This window comes from Adelges cooleyi, unplaced genomic scaffold, assembly GCF_023614345.1.
Source record: "Adelges cooleyi isolate 19-005CV unplaced genomic scaffold, UGA_ACOO_1.1 ACOO_flye_CR_arks_rails_tigmint_CR_PRNA_248, whole genome shotgun sequence".
NCBI lineage: Eukaryota > Metazoa > Arthropoda > Insecta > Hemiptera > Adelgidae > Adelges > Adelges cooleyi.
Window position 1 is genome coordinate 2,106,416 of NW_026095913.1, and position 25,809 is coordinate 2,132,224.

The following is a 25,809-nucleotide window of genomic DNA, read 5'->3' on the forward strand; positions in this document are numbered from 1 at the left end:
CATGATAATAATAATAATAATAAAAAAAACGAAACGCGAGAATCATTTCCGGCCTAGCTGTTTACATTTTAAGTTAATTTTTTAATTGTTCGGTCCAAAAAACCCGAGACGTCTGTGTGTGTGTGTTTAAGGCGGTGCCAGGTCAGCGGTTTACCTACATGGAAAACCGTGACGGATCCGCAACGCAACAATAATAATATAATCGCTGTAAATTGTTATTAATTAACTGTGGTAGCTACCGCATAAGATTGGCTGCCCCTTCCTTACCGGCCTTATTGAATACACCTAGATGCGGGGACTTTGGAAATTCGACTTAACCAAGAGTAATACGTACATAGGGCGTTTCGCATTTTTGTCGTTATCAGTACTTTTCAGTAGGTATCATTTAAAAGCTCCAATAACAAAGGTCACGACATTAAGTCGTTTCCTTATATACCCTTGGCTTGTCCCAAGGTCTATGGCTGACCTTTTCAAGGCCACTCTAATAGGAAATAGCAATATTTTGGAAAAATACCAATCAATCAACAATAAACTATGGAGATTACAAAACTATAGTGCATCCCAAAATTGGTACATAACTTATAACATATCCTTGTAAAGTGTTAAATTAGCCCACAGGGTAGGGACGGTTTGTGAAATATTTTTTTAAGGAGTAAGCCACCTTGCTACATTCCCTTCTAAACCCAATCATAACGTTGATTTTGTCTGGGAAGTAGTTTGTCATTAGTAATAGGGTAATAGGGTGTATTCTTTATGGATGTGGTCACGTTAGTAATTTTATCCTAATATACATTCGAATAAAGCGTTATCTGGCCGCAGATCCGTATCGTTGAAAATTCTATGTTTTCATTCTTAAAACAACCCCAAGATGGAACAATCCGTGAACACATAAGGGATGGGCTTATGTTGTGGAAAAATATATCAAATTTGGGCTAAAAAACTAAAAGTTCAGGAATAAAAATTCCTATATAATGATTTATATATTTTTATAAACATTTATTCAAAAGTCATAATACAATATATCGGTATATAACAGTTCTGGTTTACATCACTCTATTGCACACAATCCTGTTTATGATTTAGTAATTTTATTTATAAAATGAGTTAGGTAACTCATTTTTTTTATGAAAAAATTGTCAAATTCGTTCAATTAAAAACTCTTACCGTTGGTTAAAATATAAGATTGAAAAATTTGTATTCACAAATTTAAATAAGTTTAGCGCGTAAGAATTAAAAAAATATTTTTTATAATGTTTTTTCTAGTAAAATTGTATGCGTACACAGTTTGTAATTTTCCGAAAGTTTAACTTTTTGGACTAAACCTGTTTCATAAAAAAAAAATTCAATTCAAAAGTATAATAAAAAAAAAAAGATTCCAACACAGGTGCACATTTTCGATTCAACCCGTTCGGTTACTACTCACAAAAAATAGTAATTAAAATATTGTATTTCAAAGCCAGATGCTAATAATAATAATAATAAAAAAACCGCCGACCGTTTTTTTTTCACTTATCCGACACGCATTCACCGTATGGCCGCCGGCCGGCCACACATTTTTTATTGAAAAAAAAATAATATAAAAGGTAGGTATGTATTATATATATAATATGTAGGTATTATTATAATATTGGTCAGCGTTTGGCTTTGAATGGTGTTACCCGTGTGTACCTATACGTGAAAGCAGTGGTTTAACAGTGCCCCGTGCCGGTTGCAAACTTCCGTTAACTTAACCGTGACTTACATTTATCTGGTGTTATTGTTTTTTTTTTTAAAGTTATAGTAATATGTTTATAATACTCATTCAGACGAGATCGCCGTGTAATCCAAAATCCACGTCGTGATATGCCTACAGGAATTCCATTGTAAAAAAACATGTTTGTAATAGCACGTTTAATATTATATACCTGCCTACCTACCTAACCTAATCGCCTCGAGGATAAGAACAGTTGGCGAAATGTATATATTTTCAAAGATCACATATTTTCTAACCGGTAACAGTAATAATTTACCGCATTCTGTTCGATACCGCCGGTATAGTAGCTATTTACAAGGTTGACGACAACATCAAAATATTACTGTAGTTGTTTGTTGTAAAAACAGTTTACAAAAATGTTTTGTTTTATTTATAACAAGAGTTATAAACCCAATTTTCGTTTAAGCCCAGCAAACGTTTAGTAAAACTCAAACCTGGTCGAGCTTACTTCGAAACAAATCCACCTTATAGCCTATTCGGATTTCTATGGATTAAAAAAAAAAATGCTGTATAATTTGTTCGAACGAGTAATTAACATTGTTTAAGGTTAGTTGTTTTTAAAAAAGTTTTGATGAAAACCTTTTTCTCATAACATGGACCATGATGTACCTACAACCATAATTTTGTATGACTAATGGAGGGCGTTAATTCTGTAAAAATGTATAACGATTAATTACTGTTGTCTAAGTATTTGTATATTATTTACATCATTTTTTGGGGAAAAAAATCAACTATGAATATCACAAATGTTTCAATAGTATGCCTTAAATATTATAAATTTACCAATTATACATCGAAAGCAATGTTGTACTCAAAATTGTTGTCCACCGAACATTAACAAAAAATATTTTACTTAACTTTAAAAATATTAATTACTGTGTGTGAAAAGAAAAATTAGTAGATTGCGATTTAAAATGGTTTAATTTAATCGGTTAGGTTTTTTTTTACTATAATATAGTTGACTTAAGTAAAAATTAATTTTTACATTATAAAAGGATTTTTTTTTTAATACAATAAAATTACTTTTTAAATTAATGACAATCTATACAAAGTAACATGTAGAATAAGTAGTTACGGTGTGTTACAAATAAAACGACATTAATAAATTGATATGGGCAATTGGCCAGGGGTAACACCCAGCTTAAAATCGAATACTTAAACATTTGTTTAAAATTTTTTTCTTGAAAAAGTACGTATAAAAACGTTGTTCGGCTCCAATATTGATCTATTTTTGTTTGCCCTTACTTTAGCTACAATAATCTCAATAATTATGTTTTCACCAAATTACATATAAATAACAACATACATATTTTCCGTATTTCGGTACATTAAATCTCAAAAAATCCTTTGCGCTTAAAACGTGCAAAACACAAACATATATTGTTTCGTAATTTACAAATAATGCAAAAATGTATCGAATAGGTATACCTGACTAATGACTGGGTTGTACAGCTTAGGGGTGGTCGTTTAAGGAAGTTTCAGCGTTAACAATTTGTTTTTTGTTTTTTCTCAACACTACAGTTGAGTGCTTGTGTTTAGGACCAAAATAAAACACTACCGTGCCGTCAAACCCCATTGCCCTGCCAATTATTATTGTTGTCGAGTTAAAGGTTTCGTTCGGCACGGCAATCACTCGTTTTGACAGAAACAAAGTGGCCGGTGCCGTGAAATAATAAAATAATAAATCGTTTTGCTTTCAAGTGAAAAAGGAGCTGAACGTTCACCACTGGTCGTTTTTACAAAATATAATACAGAGTGATCGACTAGCTACGACCCTTAGTCTAAGACTGTCGACGTCTTAGAAATGATTACACTCGTAAGCGGTGTGCGGTTGAATAAGGCAAACTATAAAAAACAATACAAAACCTCTCCCTATTCCGCCAGTCCTAAATTGTATACTTTAATTACTTTACAAGTAAGTCATTTTTTAATACTGTTTATTCTCAGGCCAAAGGTTAATATTAAAAGTGTACACGTTATCGTTTAAACATCTTAAGGCTAATCCCTGTAAACCGCATTGATCCCACTATTACATCCACTTGCCCATCACACATAAGTTTGACTACAGATATTCGAGAAAACTATATATTACGCTATCACCCCAATAAACAACTACCACCAGTCTGATTTTCAGACTTGAAGTCCTTTAAACTGCAAACACAAAGAAACATTAATTTCAAAAAAACAATACCTTCTCGACCACGATAAAAATATTTTAAAAAACGTACCTATCTCTATCGTTTACGTTTTGGACCGCCTTACTCGTGTAAGTGTCACCGCTAATGGTGTATAATTTCATAATATTAATAATAACAATGATAGTAATGACATGATCGTTTGATCCAGCCGGCTATTACACGCGGTAATGATAACTAGTCCCGCTTTCTCCGCCGTATCATATTTACCTGTGTTATATTATATATTATAGGTATGTACACTCATCGTATCATTGCCATGTTATTGTAATTTGTTTATCCGGCACTTGTACACACAGCCACTTCTTCGGCCCCGGTGTGTTAATATAGCACATATACCCGGAGGAGGCTCTGGTCGAAATTAAAAACCAGTCGCGGTCTGATGGCGGTTTGTCGTCCTGCTGTATAATAATATTATTGCGGACAAAACATGTGATATTCCTAAAAAAACCGGCACTAGGATAAGAAACAAGCGATATAGACCTATGAAGAAACGGACTGATGGCAAAAAGAGACAGATCCAAAAGGGCAAAATCGTTAGAAAAAGCTGACGGAGAAATTTGGCTGGATATCTCACGAGACAAATAATTATCTGATTTATTTTTACTTTAATTAATTTTCATTTTATTGTTGTTATTATTATTATCATTCACAACTCCACAACGACACTGGAATACCATACCTAACCACATGGATAAATGAACAATTTAAAAAATCATCATCGTCATCTTCATCATCGGTATCATCAGATTAATGACCTAATTAAAACAACTCATAACTTATGTACAATTTGCTAAAAAAATTATTATCATTAAACATAGCGATTTTTTTAAATATATTCAATACATATTGCAGCCTGAAAAGGATTGATTAAGCATTACCTAAATCAATTGTCTTGTTAAGTTACATTTTTTTTTTTTCAAGATAACCATTCTATTAAGTTTTGGACAATTACTTTTTAAGTTATCAAATCTTTGTGGGACACCCTGTATGTGAGGCATTGACTTAATACTTGCCGTGAATGCCTGTGGCCACGGCCGTCAAACGGTCCTGAGAGACCTTAACGAGTATAGTGCAACGGTAATTAGATTGCGTATGTAAAGTAAAGCGATACATATAATTATATAATTTCGTTGCATATTATGTTCACTGCAGCTGTTGGTGTGCCAGCGAACGAGCTAAGTACACAGAGAGTGTAAGACGCATCATATGCGGAAAATAGGTAACAAGACAAGTGCTGATGAGTTAATGCGATTTAACGAATACCTTAGGTTCACCTTACATTATACAGGGTATAACAATATCCCAGATGTTATTAGACTTTTTTAAATGATAACCCAAATTCGATAAGTACCTCAACAACATACCTAACGCCATCCCCTAGATGTTAAAGTCGTATGAACAGCTTGAGCGGATCCGTAGTGTGCTTGTTCATAATAATATAACGAACACGGTTAAGAGTCACGCTTTACTCGATTCCATAGTGGCTAGTAGTTGATCACAAAGATTAAGTTATTTAACCCTTTTATCTTTAAATTATACTAATTATTCAAACGGAGTGGTTTGCACTTTTTTTTTTATCATCTACATTTAATTAAAAATACAATTAAAGGTATAACGCGAATGCCATTTTTAACCTCTCCTCCGTCTCGCTTCTCGGTTTCACAACCAGGGTGAGTATTGTGCAACACCAAAAATAAAAAAAAGTTAGGTGTAAAATAGCAACATTACCGAAGAAGTCACGACGTTAGGTCAGGTAAAATAAACAGGTAATGACCGATAAGTAACAGGCATTAGGTGCTATGCTATTGCAAATAACTTAGTACCCGGCTGTCTGGTACTTTGTATCTGCTGTACGACAATCGGTAGTCCAATGTGATCGTTTATTGTGTTGTTCAAACGTAACAATTTAAACGTCGTTACGATGATTGTTTAAAAACAAAATGTATTTTTTATTTTTTAAACCACTTTCTAACTAATAAACCCACGTCGTTATCCGAACGCATTGACGCGACACGTTTAGATGGTTATATTTTCCATAGAGTCATCAACCTAACCCACACACTGATGATGCCATAGTTTTTTGTTCATCCGCCTTAAACACCATACATATTTTGGGTAATAGGTCGGTCGGCAAACATTGTTAATAAATAATGCTCACTCAAAAGTGTCGCTCTCTACAAAAGGAACACGACTTGATATATTGTGTCATAAACGGGATACAGGCGAAGGAGAAGAAGAAGAATATTGAAAATGTGTTACCCGTTGACACTGACATTTACCAAGCTGGAAATTTACTTACATACATTGGTCAAAGTGCAATTGTATTTGTTTATTCTTACACATAAAACGCCCTCAAGTCACTAAGGTTTTTAATTTTGAAATATTGTGATTGGAAAAAATAAAATTCAGAGTAATAATCATTACAAATGCTTAGGCAGACCGTGTAATGGACTAATTGATGTTTTTTTTTTTTTTTTTAATTGACAGTCCAACAAAGTGCCTTTTGGGTACGATTTCTGATCTATACACGAAGAAATCGGTTTGGCAGTTTAGATACCAAAATAAAAACACACCATTGTAGTTATTAAACACCATCTCAGCTAAACAAGAGCACAGTTATTAGCGACAAGTCGCACACTCAAAAGCGGTTTCATTAACGGTTATTAGGTTTACAATAGCGCTTCGAGTGCCGTTTGAACTATATTAATATATTTTACAGCCGTCATACACGTGCGTGTAATAATATCATTCATATGGAATCGAAATCCGTTTGCGGTGACCTCGGGCAACCGCGATGGACCCAATAAACTAGATCGTATGTGTCGGCCCAGTCTGTCAGTAATGATAATGATAACGATATCTAATGATTATCGGCGGCGCGTTGAAGGTTTCAAACGATTTAACAACAAATAATAACAGTGCCGGTACGCTGTGGAAAGCTCTGAAACCTAATTTTAACAATCGATCAATACCGTGGATCAGTCTATGAGTATATCGCAGCTATTAATAGCGCACGGTAATGATACCTGTTGATTTCTTTTTTTAAATTATATATCTCAGACACGTCATCCTTGATTAGGTTAACGACTCGAGCGAATTTTTATTTTTTTTTAAATTATTTAAATTTTACATTTTACCACCGTGAATACTTTGTAATATCAACCAACCCGTTAAACTCTGACTTTTAGGTAAAAAAAAAAAAAACAATAATCATCTTATCCCATAGGATAAAATGACGGGACAAATTATTTTCATACAACATCCAAAAAAAATATACTTGAATTGAAAAAAGTGATAAAGTCGAACATTATTAAATAATTTGTGAATAAAAAACAAATCGTTATATTATTTCGTAGCAGTTATTTATTTTTATTATTTATCTACTCGACGAATCAAATAGACGAGCCTATGTTGACATTAGAAGGTATAATTTGAATTTAATATTAGTATCGGTATTGAAATACATTGGTCTTAAATTAATTAAAATGTACTAATTTTACCTTAAATAAGGCAGCAAATATGTTTAGAGCCTCTTAGAGGTTTGATTTTCTTTTTATATAAACCTAACTAACAAAATTCGGGATATTTAAAGTCCTAAAACATACACATTACATACTTGGATAGAATTTCAAGTTATGAATGGGGGAAAAACCAAAAAGTTGTATTATTTTCAATATTCATTTTATTCGTGTTTTTTTTAAATAAAATTTTGTTAGTTGAACTCAAATTATTCGCAGTTTAAATTAAATTCGTTGATAAATTATTCAAAATTTTAATAATCGCATACCTCTAATTTTTTTCAACGTGACTATTTTAAAAATTGATATTAAATAAAATACACATGTAGGAAAATATTTCAGATATGATCAGATAACTGACTTATGTTTGTTTAATTATTTCAGCATAACTACAATGCCGTTAAAAAATATATTTTAATAAAATAAAAATACAATGTTGAGCTGATACAAATACCAACTGAGCACCGCTTGTATTCGGGAGTTCTTCTTGTAACAAATAAAATATTAAACATTTTTATAAACACAACAATAATAATGTCGTATCCTTTGGACAATTGAATGATATTAAAAACATCCGGCAGACTTGATTTTTGTTCTTCCATCCGACTGAAAATTAACATTAGTTATTGTTTTTTAAAAGTATAAACACAACCAAGTGTTTCGAGTGGATTTTAATTTGGAACGGTTCGCGGTCGATTAAACACTGATGGATATTCGCATAGACGAGCTAGGTCCGTATGATCAATCACTGTATACATTTTTTTTTATTCGCTTACCATTGTGGACGGGAAAATCGCCGGAATCCTATGGTTTATTTACGACGACAGTCGTTCACGATAAAATGTATAATTGCAATCGAGCGACTATTATTTTAATGGAGAGGCAGCAAAAAATAAACAAAATAACGATTTATGCGGATAATGAACGATGGATGACTGTTCAATATTGTTTTAATATCGTAAAATTAAATTGTTTCTATATATATATATATATATATATATATGCGGTGTAGTGCCCGGTCGTTTAAACTTGCAGCAGTTCACACAAATGCACACAGGTGTAACCTGTTTTAAGCTTCCAAATTCATATAGGAAAAAGTTGTACTTTTAATAGTTTTGTTCTCATAAAACCTTTTAAAGATAGGCCACTAATGGATTGGTTGCGAAAAATCCCTTCAAAGAGTCAAGTCCTTATTGAGATACACGATCACTATTAGAATCGTTGAGTAGGAACATAAAAACTTACACACATTACACCAAAACATATTAATCTCCTTTTTGGGCAGTCGAATAAAAAATTGGCAGACATTCAATAGGTACATTGAAATGATTAAAACCGTTATTGTATTTATATTTTGTAATCTATTGAAATTCTGGTTTAATTCACCCTAAAAACACTATATTGATCATGTTTCCCAGCCTTTCTTCATTCTATCTGCCTGACTTTTGTCGAAACGTGGGAGACGAGGGTTTTGATATGGTATCTTTGGAGTCAATCATGCCACGTGCATTTCACCGCAACAACATTCGTGGCTCGAGTCGCCAAGCTTTGTTGCCATTTTGGAATGTATGGGAGATAGGTCGACCCTGTGAGTAACTATAGACACTCTTAAAGTTCATACGTACCAAAGCCATTGTAAAAAAAAAAAAAAAACAATAAGGTCATATAGTGTGCATGCAAATAGAGAACTCATACACGGTCCAAGTTGGCAGCTCGGGCCCAGCGGGGGAGGATAGGTGTTGACGTTTTTAATTTAAATAAATCGATTAAAATAAAATATATATATATATATATATATATATATATATATATATATGTTGAAAGTGATTGGACGTCGATACGAGAGAGGTACTAGCTGTTAATTACAGCTAGCATACGTAGAGGCCACAATCTCTCGTTGGGTTACAGGATGCAATTGCCAGTTGTAATGCACTCACCACGTCGGTCGTTGCACTGGACTTTGGCGAATTTGTAGCAGTGAAATTTGCAGCAGCAAACTCATAGTTTTTATATTCGCAGCTACATGACATCGAATGAACGTGAAAGTTATTTTAACCTGTCACTGATCGTTTGCATTATTTGATTTACAGGTATGTCTTGGAGATGCGTGCAGTCTACATGCGTGCTGGAAACCGATTTTGGACTGTCCATCAACTGCGGGTTGAGAAAATCCGGAATGTTTCGGGTCAGAAATCTCGGAGGCCTCAAAGGATACGTGGGTCTAGGTAAGAAAACGAGTGCCTTATCCTAAATGAATCACCCTGTAAACGCATGAGATTCCCCGATGGTCTGTACTCTGTAGGTGTGCCTACAAGCCAATAGCTTCAAATCAAATCTCAAAGACATAAAAATAAAAACATATGTTTGAATAAAAAGAAAAAAAACCATTACACAAAAGAATACTAGTTTAAAAATCGTCAATTGAAATATTTTCCATACACATTTTAACAGTCGGAAGAGGATTTTTTTTTTTTTATTATACACTGTTAATGGTTTTATTGATTAAAATTCTAAAAAGCTTTACGCACAAAATTTTTTGTAGGCTTTATATAAATTTTCTTTTTGTAGTGTTTGATATAGTAAGTATTGTAAATTCAACGGAGATAATCTCAGTAAATAGACAGTACAGAGTTGTATTATTGAAATACATTAAGAGTCCTTTTGCCCGTGCACAGTGTATTACAATAAAACAAGTTGTTCGCTAATGGAACTTTATTCAAATACTCGTATAAAAGTGCTAGATGGGAAACGGGATTTTTTTTTAAATCCATTAGAAACTACAAATGCAATACAGTTAGTAATATTAAATTATTAGAAAGAATAAATTTAATTACTATCTCCAAATAGTGTTTTTAAATTAAAAATGCAATAATATAAAGCGGTACATACATCCGATAAAATAAACAATGCTAATTACATTTTTTTTGTTTATTATTTTACTCTTCTTTTTATTAGTATGTAAAACAGAACTACAGACGTATCCTTAAGCATAATATAATTGGCATTGCTGTAACTACAACGTTAGTTTGATATGTTTTACAACACCGTTTTGAAACCGTCATACAGTGCAATACCGTTACTTGTACCAGATGAGTGTACTAAACATATTGTAATTATTATATTTGATTTGAATAGGTCCTCGGAATACAACCGGAAATTATCGATTATAAATTATGTTTAGCTAATAAGCAATGCGATTTTTCAATTGCCAAATTGTACTCAATCAAATACGGTCTAGTGATTTGATAATTAAAATTATATTTAAAAAAATACCGCTCTTAAACACAACACTTCATGTTTTGTGGTCAATCACAAGCCTTATTTCTTAGTGGCTCTTATTACCTGCTAGTTTTCTCTTTACCCCTATAATTATTTGTTCTTATTCCTCCATCCATTTCTCATTTCGTGTCGACTTTTATAGAGTTGTCATAGCACTAATAATATACTCTATGATAACATATCTATCTATACAGGGCGATGCACAGTTGACTATAACCTAGTCGATATCTTAGGAAAATTAATACTTTTTTAGTTATAAATAGTTCCCTAAATTTGAGATAATTTTCGGAAATAATATTAACCCATCCCTTTGATGTTAAAAAATCATGACCTTTTTTAAATTAGGAGTAATTCCTTGCAACTGGTCGTTAGATAGCCGTTATTGTTCGGTGGTTTGATTTGTCGACTAATACCGAATTGTTTTTAAACATGTTTTAGGCATCCAATTGGCCGACGAGCTCGGTTTCAAAGACTCTCTATCAGCCGTGGAACAAAACAAACGGCGTTCCGTGAACGGTTTTCCTGCGCCCGGATCGTTCGAACCGCTAGCAGTGCCATCGGAAACCAGTCAGACGGTAAGGAGCCAATATATTGATGTTGATAACTTTAAGAGCTTGCCGTGAATTCACTACAGAGCTATAAAGTTGTACATCATAAAAACACATTTCCCCCTTAAATTGTCATATTTTTTACGCCGGCGAATGTTTTTTTTTCTTCTAGTAAATTGTTTAAATATTATTATTATTAAATAGAAACCGTCGTGTAGACGTGCGTTACCGTTTCGCGAGAAAGCCGTCAAAACCGGATTTTGCGTTTTAAATAGTCAAAGAAAATGCGCGGATTAATGTATTATAATGTGTACGATTATTAACCGGGTTTGTACAAACGAGGAGCTACGCCAGTAGGTTATAGAACAGCTATCGCAGTGAATAGATCAACTGGAAACAAATTTCTTAATTTCTAAGAGACCGAAAAGTCTTGATCTCCGGTCGATAACACGTACACAAAAATGGTATATTCCGAGCCACAAAGTGTATAATATCATATTATCTTTCTACAGGATACAAATTTAATTGGTATTGCCTGCCGGTAATTAAGCAATTAACGTCACACCGATTTTGGCAATTAGCGAACAGGTATTACTATAGGTAGGTAATGTTATTGGCTGTTATTAACTTTCACTCGAATAGCCCGGCGCCCGGCCGATTGTGTGTCATTGCATTGCCATTATTAATTGACACAGAAGGCGTTTGAATCGTTTTATACCTACTACTATGTTGTCTAATTGGATTGTTCGAAAGTCCCGGGTGATTTGTCTACTAATTAAGATATCGCCGTTACAATGGCCGTGGCTAAATTTCCACTACAAAACATAATAATATTATAAAATATATCCTCTGTTTGTTTTATTGGCGGATATCATCATCCGAACGCCGCGACGCATCATTGTAACTATATGATTATCTATGGCGTTAAACAATTGGTCTGTGGTAGCCGTTTAATGACATACACAGTGCACACACGTCGAGTGTTGCACAAGCACATTGAATGCATTAAAGTAAAAACCAAACAATATTATACTTTGGTCGTTGCGTTTGCACAGCTTCGTTTATACATATCTATTAGTATTACCTGTGTACGATAACCGCAGGATCACTTTACCTTTCCAACATGATTCACCGACCCTATTGCGTTACACAAAACCCACGGTGTGTAATTTTTATGAGTTGTACGATTTCTAGTTAACCTTATTATTCAGGTTAAACCGTCCAATATTGTAAAATTTCGCCCACCTCCGTGTTGTAGGTTACTAAAAACGGACAAGCGTGGTTGGTAAAATAACCGAGAAATCAAAATTGAGGTGATTTAAAGGTGTGATTAGCTGTTGTGGAGTCAATACTATAATTATTATTGTTTATCTTAATATTCCGATTTGTTCATTCCAAATAACCGAGGTCAAGCACCGGCAGTGATATGACGACCGAGGTCTAAGAAAGCTGAGAATATGAAACCGAACAAAACGGTGTAAAACATTTAAATAAGAAGTTTGGAAAAATACTTGATAAACAAAAAACAACTTTCAGAATGTTCTTGTCTTATAAAAAATAACTTAAAGGTTAAACGTGATGTGTAACTATTAGTTCTGTGTGATTTTAGGACTGTTTTTTGATCTTTGACAGTGAATTAAAAAAAAAAATAATTTCATCCAAACAAAGCTGCGCATATTCTTTATCATCGATTAAATAATAATCTCAGACAATTTTTTTTTTACATATTAAAAATAATGAGAACTTTATCTAGATTCTCCGTCCGCTTTTTTTTTTATTATTAACCCAACAGTTACAATTTTTTTTTAAATTCTGACATGTTTTAAAATTTTCAAGTGCTTGTATTTAAGGTAAAATTCAAGTTTCCTGAAAATCCGACGACCGAACCTAGTTAAAGTTCCTCAGGGTGTGAACCTGAGTGCCAGGGTTCACAACAACGGTTTGGAATAGGTTTTAAAAAGGTACAAGAAACCTCACTGTGAATTCAACTGTCTTTGATTTTTTCCCGAAATCGGCACGACCCCTAAACTAACTCCCAATCCAACAAATTACCATTGTATTTAATGCGTACACGTTTAAATTTCCAGGCGCCTAATCAAGTGATGCAAAACGCTGACCGATCGGCGTACGCCAAAATGAACGGCAAAAACAGACAAGCTATTCCGCCGTTCCGGCCGTTGGTGTCGGCTGCCAACAACATGGTGCGAAACGTCCGCCTTGCTCAGCAGCAACAGCAACTGCAGCAACAGCAACTGCTGCAACAGCAACTGCAGCAACAGCAACTGCAACTGCAGCAACAGCAACTGCAGCAACAGCAACCCCTGCTCAAGCCCCTTCCCGTACCCGCATTCGCCGCCCTGCCGGAGTCCATAGCCAAAGTCACAGTGGCACCGTCGACGGTTCCTCCGCCACCGCCACCGCCACTACCGCCACAGCAAAGACAACCCCAGTCGTTTTCAAAACTCATTCCACAAGTACAACAGCTGGCGCCGCTTTACAAACCGTTCACTATGCAAGGCGCGTCCAACAGAAGATATACTGTGAGTATGACTTGTGCATTGCGTTGAGACCCCGGTCGAACGATCACTGGAACCAACCTAACCTTCCGGATTTCAAAATCTGAATTTTGGATTTTACAATGCTAATTTCTGTTTTTTAATCTGGATATCAAAGCTTTAGGTTTACATATTTTATATTTAAACATGTATTTGTATTTTAAAAGACATTTCTAGTTAAGATTAGTTTTTGAATCGTATAAATACATATCCAATTTATTACAAAATCAAATTTAGTTAAATGATTGTGCTACAAAAAATGCATAAACAAATCCAAAAATCAGAGTTTCGAAATTCGGATTCCAAACCCGTACCATTATATTATTATTGCTTTGCACGATAATGAGGATCGTTTTTAGGATAAATATACACTTTAAACACAACGTACATAACTAAAAGAACAGCTGATAATCTACTATGATAAAAACTTTACTACGACTTGACTAGTATTAATAGTACGTTGATTGGTAAGCAAAGTGAAGCAAGTCCATTCGATCATTTTCTTCAAATTTCTTCGTGCAGTTTCTTCATAGCCCTTTTTGAATAGACAATTGTGACATTCGGGATTTATGTCTTTGCTCAAGACCGTTATTAGTCACGTTGTGTGTTGTGTTCATGCTACATTTGGTCCATTTCCGTATCATTGCGTTCCACCGGCAAAGGAGTGGTAGCCTCGCATTTCTTAGTGATGGCAACCTTTGTGCGGGGATGAATTTAATCGCTCGAGTAATTATTCTAGTGGCATATTTAGGTCGAGTATCTCTACTTTATTCGTATGGGTGCCAGTCACTAATAAATTCTATGACCTACGCTGCATTTGAAAACAATTAAAAAACCACCATTCGTTTCTGCATTCGACTCACTCGTTTCATACCGATAGCCAGTTTAGGCCTTTGTGCACCGCTAATAATAAATATTATTGCGATTTAATTGCTGTACCGAACAGCTGCTATTATTATTAATACCCGTGTAAAATGTGGTTAATTTCATCGGTGCAAAGCACAGGCTTAGACGGGAAAGCAGAAACCTCCTTTGGCCTCGATACACTCGATGAACATAATATTATGTTTTTACTTTTCATTGTAATTTTTACTATGATGTTTTCGTCCAATTAATATATTATTATCGTTATTGCATAGGTACACGGGCGTGGTCATTATAATTAAATGGCGAAATCCCCGGCGAAACATCTCGTGCTCACATTCCGGATTTGCATATCTATTATATACAACAAATCACTTAAGTGGATTAATGTGTTTTCTTAACATGTACGACATGTCGCACACTTATTCTGTTTAAGAACCGATTCCGGTTAGGTGTCCGGTGTCGATTAGGAGGTACCCTATTTTCTTTTTCATTACCCCGGAGTTTTCTCCCGGTTAACCATCACAATCGCAGGATATTATATACACAATACACATATATATAATATATTACGGTACACTATAAAGCACTATTGTCACTTTTGCCGCCATATATCTACTATTGGGTATTGCATCGTGTGAGCTCAAGAAACCATCAATAACACACTAAATTACTATTATTTTCAAACGAAAGTGGTCGTTAGTCGTATTATTATTATCAATCGGCCTATCCTCTCGGTACAAACATAATAAAAAAATAAAACCACTACTAATATGCCCAATGACGCGTACGTCGCCCCCCATGGTTTACACGAAACAGCTGATAGTCTCTCTCGAGTACAAATCATTTTGTTGACCTTATTACACTTTTCCATTGATAACCGTTTTCATTTACAACAGCTATCCCGAAAACCACATACACCGCGGTTGTTCTGGTGGTGAGCTGCTACGACGTGGGAAGAAACAATGTCTCGAGTTTTGTTCCTTAATGATAACCCATAACATTTGCCAATACCCGACGTTGATTTGATTTTCAAAATTAGATTATTAGTTAATGTACATATTTTTTATAATAGCGATAAACGTTTATTTGGCGAAAACGATAATAAAAAAATCAACGCTGTTAATTATAATAATTATTTTCAGTTTGATATTTCAATTATTTAATCGTACAAAAATAAATTACTTTTGACAAAAAAAAAAACAGGCCATTTTCGAAAATCCACAAATAACCTTTTAGCCGGTTTAAATATAACACAAAACACAACCTTACTTCTATTGTCTTTGTTTTCCATGCGTTTTTGTACCCGAATCCTCATCTGCCGGGTAAAATATACAACAATAACTCAAGTTTTATAATTATTTTTATAGCCGTTTCCATAATCCTTCATTTGTATACGGACTGAGGTGGAAAAAAAAAATTAATGAAAACAACACAAAACCATACCTTTTTGTTTTACTCGGATATTGCGCTGGGATAACTGATTACCGGGAAGTCTAATTAGTCAGTTTTCATAATTGGCCTTGACTTTATTTGCGCAAAACATACATTTTCGAAGAATTTTCAGTAAAAAATGATAAAACTATTTTTCGCGTTAATTAAATTTGTTGAAATACCGTATATTCGCTTTATAAACGTTGACATACTATTTTATAATATAAAATATTAATACAATAGCGAACGAAAGCGAGCAAATTTGTCGCAGCTGACTTGGTATTTGTTTAAAACAGAAATTTGTAATTTCATTTTAATATTAATTTTCGGTCAGTTATGTTTAGTTTTTGCGATAGCTTACACACGAACGGCGTGTAATCGTTTTTAACTCATTTGTTCAACAAAATGTTATTTAAAAAAAAATAAAGTTTTGTTCTGTTTGCCGATAAAACCATTTTTACAACAGTCCGACCTGAATCACATCTAGTATCCTGCGAAATCGTACGATGAGGAACCACTTCCTACTAGGTGTACATTGTTTTGTTTGTATGTGTGTACTTAACCGCCCGGTTTGTCTTCCTTCTTTACAGGCGTTCACCCGGAGTCCCGCCAACTCCATCGAGTCCCGGCCGATGCCCATTGTCGTGGTGCCCATGGGCGGGATGGCGGGCGCAATGCCTTACACGAAAGCCGAACTACCGGCGCCCCTGTCCAACGACGTGGACCCCGCGGCCATGGCCTCGCTGTTCAACGTCGCGGCCGCCAACAACGTGAGCGCGGACCAACTGGCGCTGGCGCTGCGGTACCAACAGCAGCGGGTGGCCTACGCCCAGGTGTTGCCGGCCAGCACGACCACGGTCAGCACGACCACGACCACCACGCCGATGCCGCTGACCACCGCCGCCGCCCCCGCCGCCGCCGCGGTCAGCTTCGACGAGTCGCCCGTGACCAAGAAAATCTCGATGAAGCCGTACAAGTCCAAGTACAGCACCGGCGGCCAGAAGGTGATGAACGCCCCCAAGGAATACTACCCCGTCAGCTACGACAAGAACTTTGACGACAACTTCACGTCCAAGGTGGACTTGCCCGACACGAGTTTCAGCTGCGGCGAACAGAAGCACTTCCCGGGCCTGTACAGCGACGAAGACCTCGGTTGCATGGTAGGTTGCATTGTAGATGATAGACAGATTAAAGTTGAAAAATTAAAACTTCCCATGTTTATGGATGGTAAAAAAAAAAAACGCGAGCAAGTACTCGGATCTGGAAATTTGAGGGATTGCATTTTTAAGTAGGACAAGTACTATCAATTAAAAGGGCAAGCAGTAGAATAAACAAAAAGAAAAAAAACAGTCTAATATATATATATTTATATAAAATACATTTTATGTTATTTAACTAAAACAGGACCAAAGGGAAACGTGGTACATTTTTCCATATAATAATCTCAATACAAAAATTGTCAAGTTGTCAGAAAATGTAAAAACCGTTAATACATTTAATTAGCCGATAATCTTTGTGACGTCCAAGACTAGTTCTAGCGTTAGAAATACCAATATTAACGTATTACTTCCCCTCTCCTTTGTGGGCGAGCACATTGTGAAGGGAGGCCTGTCGAACACGTAACCTCCTTGGGGGTCGTTGGTAAGCGCAAACCAACGGGAATTCGAAACACGGTGTTTTTGGAACCGTGTGTGTATATTTTATAATAATATAATAATTTTACAATGTACAAGGCACACGCGACGGTGTATGAAGTGTATCGCGTTTATGTTGTTTGTACTTTCGTTATCTACCCCAAAACACTCTCCGGGCCTTTACATTGGACTAATGCGTGCACCTCTGCCGTGTGAACATTGTTAGCTTTACGCTTTATTCTGCATTGCACAACAACTGAGACTAGGAAATACATTGTTTGGGTGGTGATAAAAAATAATAATAATAACCCTATTTGAATATTGACCCGGTTCGAAGTAAAAATGTGCCAACGCCGAAAACCTAATGGGCTGTGATGGCTTTGGGTGTTCAATAGATTCATAAATGGGTCGTTTCGCTAAAAGTGGTCACTTTCAAAGTTGAAATTTTACAATTTTTCAAGATAATTTTTTTCAATTATCCTCTTCTTTATCTCGCCAAAAGCCATAGAAACGTTTTGATTTTTATATTTTACCCCATAAACGGCCCCCTTAAGCCCAATTCCATCGAGCCGAGGCCCAAATTTAATGATACTGCAGATTTACTGCCAGATAACGCCTTATTCTAATGTACATTTAGGATAAACATCATTACTATTTATCACTTAAAAGGTCAAAATCGAAAAAGGTCGACATGTAAAAATGTTTGGTCTATTATTTATCCAATAAACCCTCAAGCTTAATTCTTATTGGGTGAGGCCCAAGGATGTGAGAATATTCCTCAAACCACCCCTGCCCTGGTGGTAAATTCAAAAATTGACAGGGGAGTCAGTCGAGGACAAGCCAGGGGTACCAGGAAATGACTGTTAATCCAATTTTTCACCCTTGTTTTGTAAATATAGTGAAAATAGTATGATATTGATTGACACATTTTGCCGGTCTGAATACACATTGAGCAGATCAATTTTGACACACCAAAAAAAAAAAAAAATGATAATGACTCACGATTTCCCACGGCAACAAGTGTACCAATCGTTTAGTAAACGTGTTGATTTAAATTATTCAACTCGAGTGAATATTATGCACCGAATGTATAGAATATTTATATATTACATATTTATATATACACTCTACATTCTCGTGACGTTATAGTTTATCAAATTATATGATCACGATATTATAATATGAATTTATTCGGAGAGTCGTGTCGTCTGTTAGGATAAACAAAATTGCATTGCATTTGTAATCGACTTTCCAACGGGGTTTGCTGCAAGGTCGTTTAGTGCAATCACGGCGTTAAGTAGGTAAAAATATTTTTTAAAAAAACCTATTAGAATAACTGCTTTTCTCGAGTCTAAAAAATCGTACACACGGATATTGTGTACAATTCGCGGTCGACGGTGTATGAATGAATTAAAATTAATTATGTTCCCGCGTATAGTAATATGTACAGTGGCATGCGGTATTTGTTTAACGGTAAACAGGTAAAACATATTAAACGTACACATCTCTGCTTCATGCGGTCGCGGGAAACCGTTTATATTTAATTTTGTTCACTTATTTCGCAACGGCGATTGTACATAAATAAGTCGTTTAAATTAAAACACGTGTATTATTTTGAAATAAAATTACAAAAACATAAACTGAATAAAATATAGTATTTGTATTAATCCACTGAACTCAATTTAATATGGAACGCGCATACATATGAATTATGGAAAATAATAATGCTGCGTTACTTTTGGACGACAAATAATAAAATGTTATCTCTAAAATTTAAATTGGCCACAAATATATACAAATAAACTAGATTGCTAAGCGTACATCCCGCCAATAGAGATAATTTAAAATACCATTTTCCGCCATCTTTGCGGGAATTAGAACCCTATCATATGAAAATATGTTTATAACAATTATATGAAATGCACATTGCTGTTCAGTGGATTTATCTTGGCTGGCAGCCGTAGTTGTCGGTGAAACGAAAAAGAAAACAACGGAAAGGGGCTTTTCCGAAGCTTAGATAGAAGTAAGAACACTGACGCGATGGGTGAAGGGGGGAGGGCTATCAAAACTGAATTACAATATAAAAAGAAATATTAGACCAGAGAAGAGATGCGATAAATTTGCATATGAACGGTTGAGATTGCCAGTAGAAGTGCTCCGTTTTGAATGACGGCGTTGTCTTTAACGAGAAAAAAACACAAAGAAGTAAAACCGATAAGGAGATATTTTTTTTTAAAAAATTTAATCTTCCAACCGAATGAATTGCCCAAGATTATCACCACGGAACGCGTTTATTATTTGGTAACTGTCACGGCTAGGCCTGAATCGATTATGACTGACCTTTGGAGTATTATATTTATCACGTTATTATGATTGCCTATACTTTCGCCATACAAGTCCACGACGTTATGATGAAACACGGTTTACGCGTAAAACCGGATCGTAAAGCAAACACCATCTCTCAAATATTACATTAAAACTCATCATGATTTTTATGCGACCCTTTCGGCTGTTTTGATAATTATCTAAATTATTAGGCAACGGTAAGCATATTATAATACCTTTTGGAGGGTTTTCGTGGCGATAATGTTCTGGCGGTAGACCGATAAACATGACAGCACTCATAGACAGTGTAGAGAGCATGCCGCTTTTACTAGAATCAATTCAAATGCATACCGCCATACCGAAACATTGTAATGCATTTCATTAAACTCCAGGGATGGCTAGTTATATTAAAAAAAAAAAAAACCTGTCTGTTTGTATTGTAAAGCTTTGTTTTAACATCAAAATCCAATTTCGAAGCATTTTAGCGCATGGATATGTTATTGGACTGGATACAAAGAACAATTCATATGAAACATACACTTTCACTTTAAGTTCAACCACGATTCAATGTTTTTACTCTGCTTGTGAAAAATGATTTTTTTATCGCTTTTAGTGCTTCGCGGATGAACGTGTTCGATGCGTTTTTATTGTCCCCCCCCCTTCCGGTTCTGGATCTAGGTCTGGATGGGTTTTCTTTAATTAGAAGTAGAACAGTACACAACTAAACATGATATTTTTGGATAGCTGACATTTATATGTTGCGAAGGCAGACTTTTAACCGGTTATTTTGGCAGCGGTGAATATTTATTAGCAAACGCATGTCGGAAGCTTAGATTTCGAAGACTACACATTTTAAGTAGTCCACTCGCTGCTGCCATCCTCGTCCAGTTCGCTGTTGCTCCCAAAACAAAGGCCCCGTTGTCTTCCACCCTCGTCGTTAAAGGGCCGTGTTTTAGGCCGTGAATCGGGTCAGTCTCGGCGAAATCTGTACAACATTATCGGCATAACGAAATAACAACGTTAAAAACAATTCTGGCAAACTGTACGGTGCCAGCGAGTTGCCTACACTAGGCGCCGTGTTTGCCAAATTATCATAAATCAACCGAGCCCGCTAAAAGCGGATTAATTAAACCCGTTTACGCCCGCTCTCGCGGGGCCGTGCGCTATTTTTCATCGTTTAAAACTTTTTTTTTCGCGTTTACCCTAAACCCCCTTTGCAACGGTCTGTCTCCGTCTCGGATCGCACTCGGACAAAGCGAACAGCAGATCCGAAGACGGGTTTGGAATGTTCCCAGACTCGACCGAGTCGGATTATACCAGTCTCCGTTTGTTAGCTTATTTACTGCAGTACACCCCAAAAGATCCATATCAAACATTTGCCAAGATACAATTTAATGTACGCTGATGTAATTTAATGTTATAATATAATAGGTGTCAAATACTCGTCCGTTGACCGTATTGACTCTGGCCACTGTTTATTATCTTTGTTTTTTCTCGAAATTAAACCCATTAGCGCATTTAGATGAAACAATCTCAGGGAAGGAGTTACTAAAGTCTATAGAGCCAAATTTGACGTTTCAATCTTAAATTTTTCTGCCATTTTTTTATATACTCAGTACCCAAAAAAAGGGTTGATTTTTTTAAAATTTCTTATAACATAATTACATTGAATAACAACTAGTTATTTTACAAAAATAGGGGAACAAGTACACTCTGGCCGCAGTAAGCTACTAGTGATTTGATCACTTTTTGTTGTAATATAGCCACGTGACCTCGCCGCCCCACTATGTGAAATTTGTATTTTATGTAAATATTTTTATTTTAAACGAATGAAAATTTAAACCGCAAATATGCGAGACATTCGGGCGTTTTATCATTTAAAGTTGTGTGACGTTTAATAATAGCCACATCAATATAATTTATTCATAGCGAAGCCTCGAGAACGCACATGGGTTTTTACCGCCAAAGTTACTGCGAGTTTACAGCTATTAACTGTTCAGGAACTTCACAAACCACAGTACTGTTTTGTACTTTCTTTTGTGGAATTCGCCGCTGCTGATACTTTATGTACGGCGTTGGCATTATTAAAATTGTTAACAACAAAACGGTACTCGACTCGGTTTCAGACGGATAATTTTCAATCTATTATTTTTTTCTTCAAATTAAATAGTTAAAAGCCGCCTAATTTACAATTAACGGTAAACCCTATCGATTGGGTTACATTCGGTCAGACGAAACACCTTTTATATCTCTTTTTTTCTCAACTTTACAGCATGGCAAAAAAAAAAATCACCTACAATTACCGTTCAATAACAACACAGCCGTGTTATCAATTATTCTATTATAGCGTTATCTATTGACTTGAATCCGATTTGCCGCTCAAATTGCAATAAAACAGTGTTGCTAAAATTGATTTGGCCATAAAACGAGATAAGCGATGTATGTTTTTTTTTTTTTAATAACATTTTAGGTTTTTCTCTTTTTTATTTTGTACCAAAATACCCGAACCGGTATTGCTCATTATTTTTCAGTTTGTTTCCTTATAATGTTATACGCCAACGACTGTCATGTTAATAGCAATTATTATAACGATGAGTTTTTATTCCTTAACAATCCGTTGTTATTATAAAGTCAAAATGATATTATTTCAACCGTTAGCTTAACAATATATATATTTTTTTGTTTTAACATAATATTTGAAAATTTAGTGCACGGTTTGATTTTCCCGGAATGCATTTAATTAATAATTTGGGTTCGGTTGATGTGGATAATGTACCGCAAAAAAAATAGCTATATTTTTTTTCACATTTATTTCTCTAATGACGTTATAAAAAAAAGCATAACAGGGCGATTGGTTGGGATATGACTAAATTTAATATATTTGAAAATAATACTACACTCCACTCTTCCTTCGCCCTAAATTTTAAACTTTAGTAACTTCATGAGTAATTATCCAAGCCTAGTTAACGACCGGTCGTCATTTTCAGCGAATTGTTTTTAATTAAAAAAGTTAAATTACGTTTCCGTTTAAAAAGCCTGAGTTCATAAAGTTTTAACGCAGAAGGGTTATGTCTTTGGAAAATCAAACAAAATTTGATTAACTATAAAAGTATATAAAAGCCCAATTTTAAAAAGTCTAATATCTTCTATGACATTGTCTGGGTCATAACAGGCCAATTACCAACGTGTACCTGTACTTATTATTTTATGGAAAAAGTTTTAACCGATCAAACTTTTTTTATATTATCTTTATTGTCGCCCAACTCGGGTAATTGCATTGTCTCGACAAATAGGACGTCTTGTCTTTGATAACAAAAAACCGCCTGGCTTTGTATAAAACTTATGCTACTCACACATCACTCTTAGTCCCCAAGTCCCAGGTTACCGCACGGTTCTATAAGTTAGTTTGACAATTGGATTGGTGGTTTTAACGACAGTGTTTTTGACTCTTTCCAGGTGTTCCACGTGTGCGCTTTCACCGACGAAGGGCTGACGCAGAAGAGCTTCCTGTGTCCGGAGTCCACGCTATTCGACCAGACCATTTTGAAATGCAACTGGTGGTTCTACGTGGACTGCAAGTCTTCAAGAAAGCTGTACGACAGCAACATACCGATATCGAAGAGCTATCAGCTGATGAAGGCGCTGACCTTCTTCTCTTCCTACAACACCGGACCTTTGACCGACGACAAGCACAACTCCACCAGCGAATCCACCAGCGGCGCCACTTCGGTGTCACCGCCGGCCCCACAAGTCAACATCACCGGCATCTTGGAAGACGTTTCGACCAGCCGGCGGTGATAGCACTGGGCGGTTTTCAAAAAAAAAAAAACGACTTAACCTACTTGTACTTAGACAGTTATAGACAGACAGACCGACTGCAGTTGTCATTGTACCGTAGTACAATAGACTTGTTAAGGTCTGTGCCCTCTTTCTCCAACCCACTATGACGTCATGTCGTTGCTCTCCCTCACTCTGTTTACAAAACGTACAAGGTTCGATTCGTTTAAGCATAAGTAACACTGGTTTGTGCTTAAAATAGTAATTGCAATTTTATAGTTTTGAAAAAAAAAAATGTTGTTTATGTTGATCGTAAATTATTATGAAATTACAAAAGTCATACTTAAATGGGCACGTATATATTTAATTGACTTTTTAAATTAACATTTATTGGCCTAGAACCAGTTTTGGATGATTACTCTTAGAGTTAAAACTTTAGGACTGGATGAAAGTGGAGTGTAGTGTTATTTTTATCAGTGCGAATTACACTACAGTAAACCCCGTCCTAAAATTTAAACTTGAGTAACGTAATTATCCAAAACCGGGTATCGACCAGTCAAAGTTACCCGTTGAGTTTCAAAAGTAATTGACAGAGCTCAGTAAAAAAAAAAAAAAAAATCAGATAAAAATTTGAATATCGTCTAATAATGTAAAATAGCATAAGCTAAAGTGTCTCTCCAAAAAGAAAAAGTACAAATTTGCAATTATTTTAAGAAAAAATTAGTATCTTATACTTAATGAATCACCCTGTATTTTTACAACCCGTCCAGTGACCTGGAGCGACAATTTTGTTTAAAAATAACCAGGGGTCAGTAAAATCATCCACGCAGCAGTGTTGCCAACCTAGTTTCCATTTAAATGTGGTTTTTTTGACATTTATTTCGAGTACGCAAAATACTAAGAATACGAACGCAGGCACTTTGTCGTTTAAGTCGACCATTTCGGCTATGAAATTTATAATATCAAAATTATCCTCGAGCTTTAGCGTATTGGCAACACTGGTATATTTGAACACTATGTTTTTGAACCCCTGCCTGGATTATACAAAACATAGGTACAAATGTAGAACGGATGAAATCGTCTATTTTTTTTTTCTTTAAACAATTTTTAATTCTTTTATTACACAACAATATGCTGCGAGTATACCGTGTACAATAATGTTGTCCATGGCCATGATCATATCATATTTATTGTCTTTTTCGTCGAAACTACTTATTATAATAATGTTTAAATAATATTATTATTATAGTAATTTTACTTATAACGCTTGGTTAGTTTTAGATATTCCAGCATAACATAATTGTTATTATTATTAATATTATTATGACTATATTTATATCGTGTAATAGATGTTATGTTGTTAGTGACTGTTAGTTTTGTATTATTGTGATAAACTAATTTTGAATAGATAATAAATGAATTTTGTACATAGTAAATAGTTTATAACAAACGATTGGGTTTCAATCGAACGACGTGTTGCTCACATTAATAATTATTATTATGTATTACCTTTTTGTTAAGGTAAACTACATAAAAGAGGTTATATTTTGAATTCGTTAAGAATTAAGATTTCCGACACACTATTGATAAGTATTTCAAACAACTTTGCTTGAAAAAAGAAAGAAATAGTAGTATTAATATTTCATACAACTTTTATTCTTCTTGTTTAATCGCGTTTTTGTAATAATAATAAAAATTGATTTCAAACGAATAACATTTGCAATTACTATAATTCGAATAATTAAAATTTTTTTTACTTTAAAATTTAAATTATTATTTTAAAAATTTATCAATGTATTTGATTTGTTTTGTATCATTTATAATTTATGTGACATATAATATTATAATTAATTATATTTGTATAAAAATTGTTTTGGTGTTCATTTAAACAAAAAAAAAACCATTGTTATCCAAAAGTAGTTTG

At 34.8% G+C, this 25,809-nt stretch overlaps 1 protein-coding gene across 2 annotated transcripts in view; it reads left to right on the forward strand.

The window, feature by feature from the left end:
* LOC126837368 (uncharacterized) overlaps positions 1 to 24,514 on the forward strand; it is a 51,909-nt gene extending 27,395 nt beyond the window's left edge. For both annotated transcript variants that reach the window (XM_050571263.1, XM_050571262.1), the window contains 5 exons: positions 9,560 to 9,694; positions 11,187 to 11,323; positions 13,384 to 13,836; positions 16,740 to 17,309; positions 23,565 to 24,514. In XM_050571263.1, the coding sequence (XP_050427220.1) occupies positions 9,560 to 9,694; positions 11,187 to 11,323; positions 13,384 to 13,836; positions 16,740 to 17,309; positions 23,565 to 23,906 (1,637 nt within the window). In that variant the 3' untranslated portion in view covers positions 23,907 to 24,514. The remainder of the gene's footprint in view (positions 1 to 9,559; positions 9,695 to 11,186; positions 11,324 to 13,383; positions 13,837 to 16,739; positions 17,310 to 23,564) is intronic.
* The last annotated feature ends 1,295 nt before the right edge of the window (positions 24,515 to 25,809 follow it).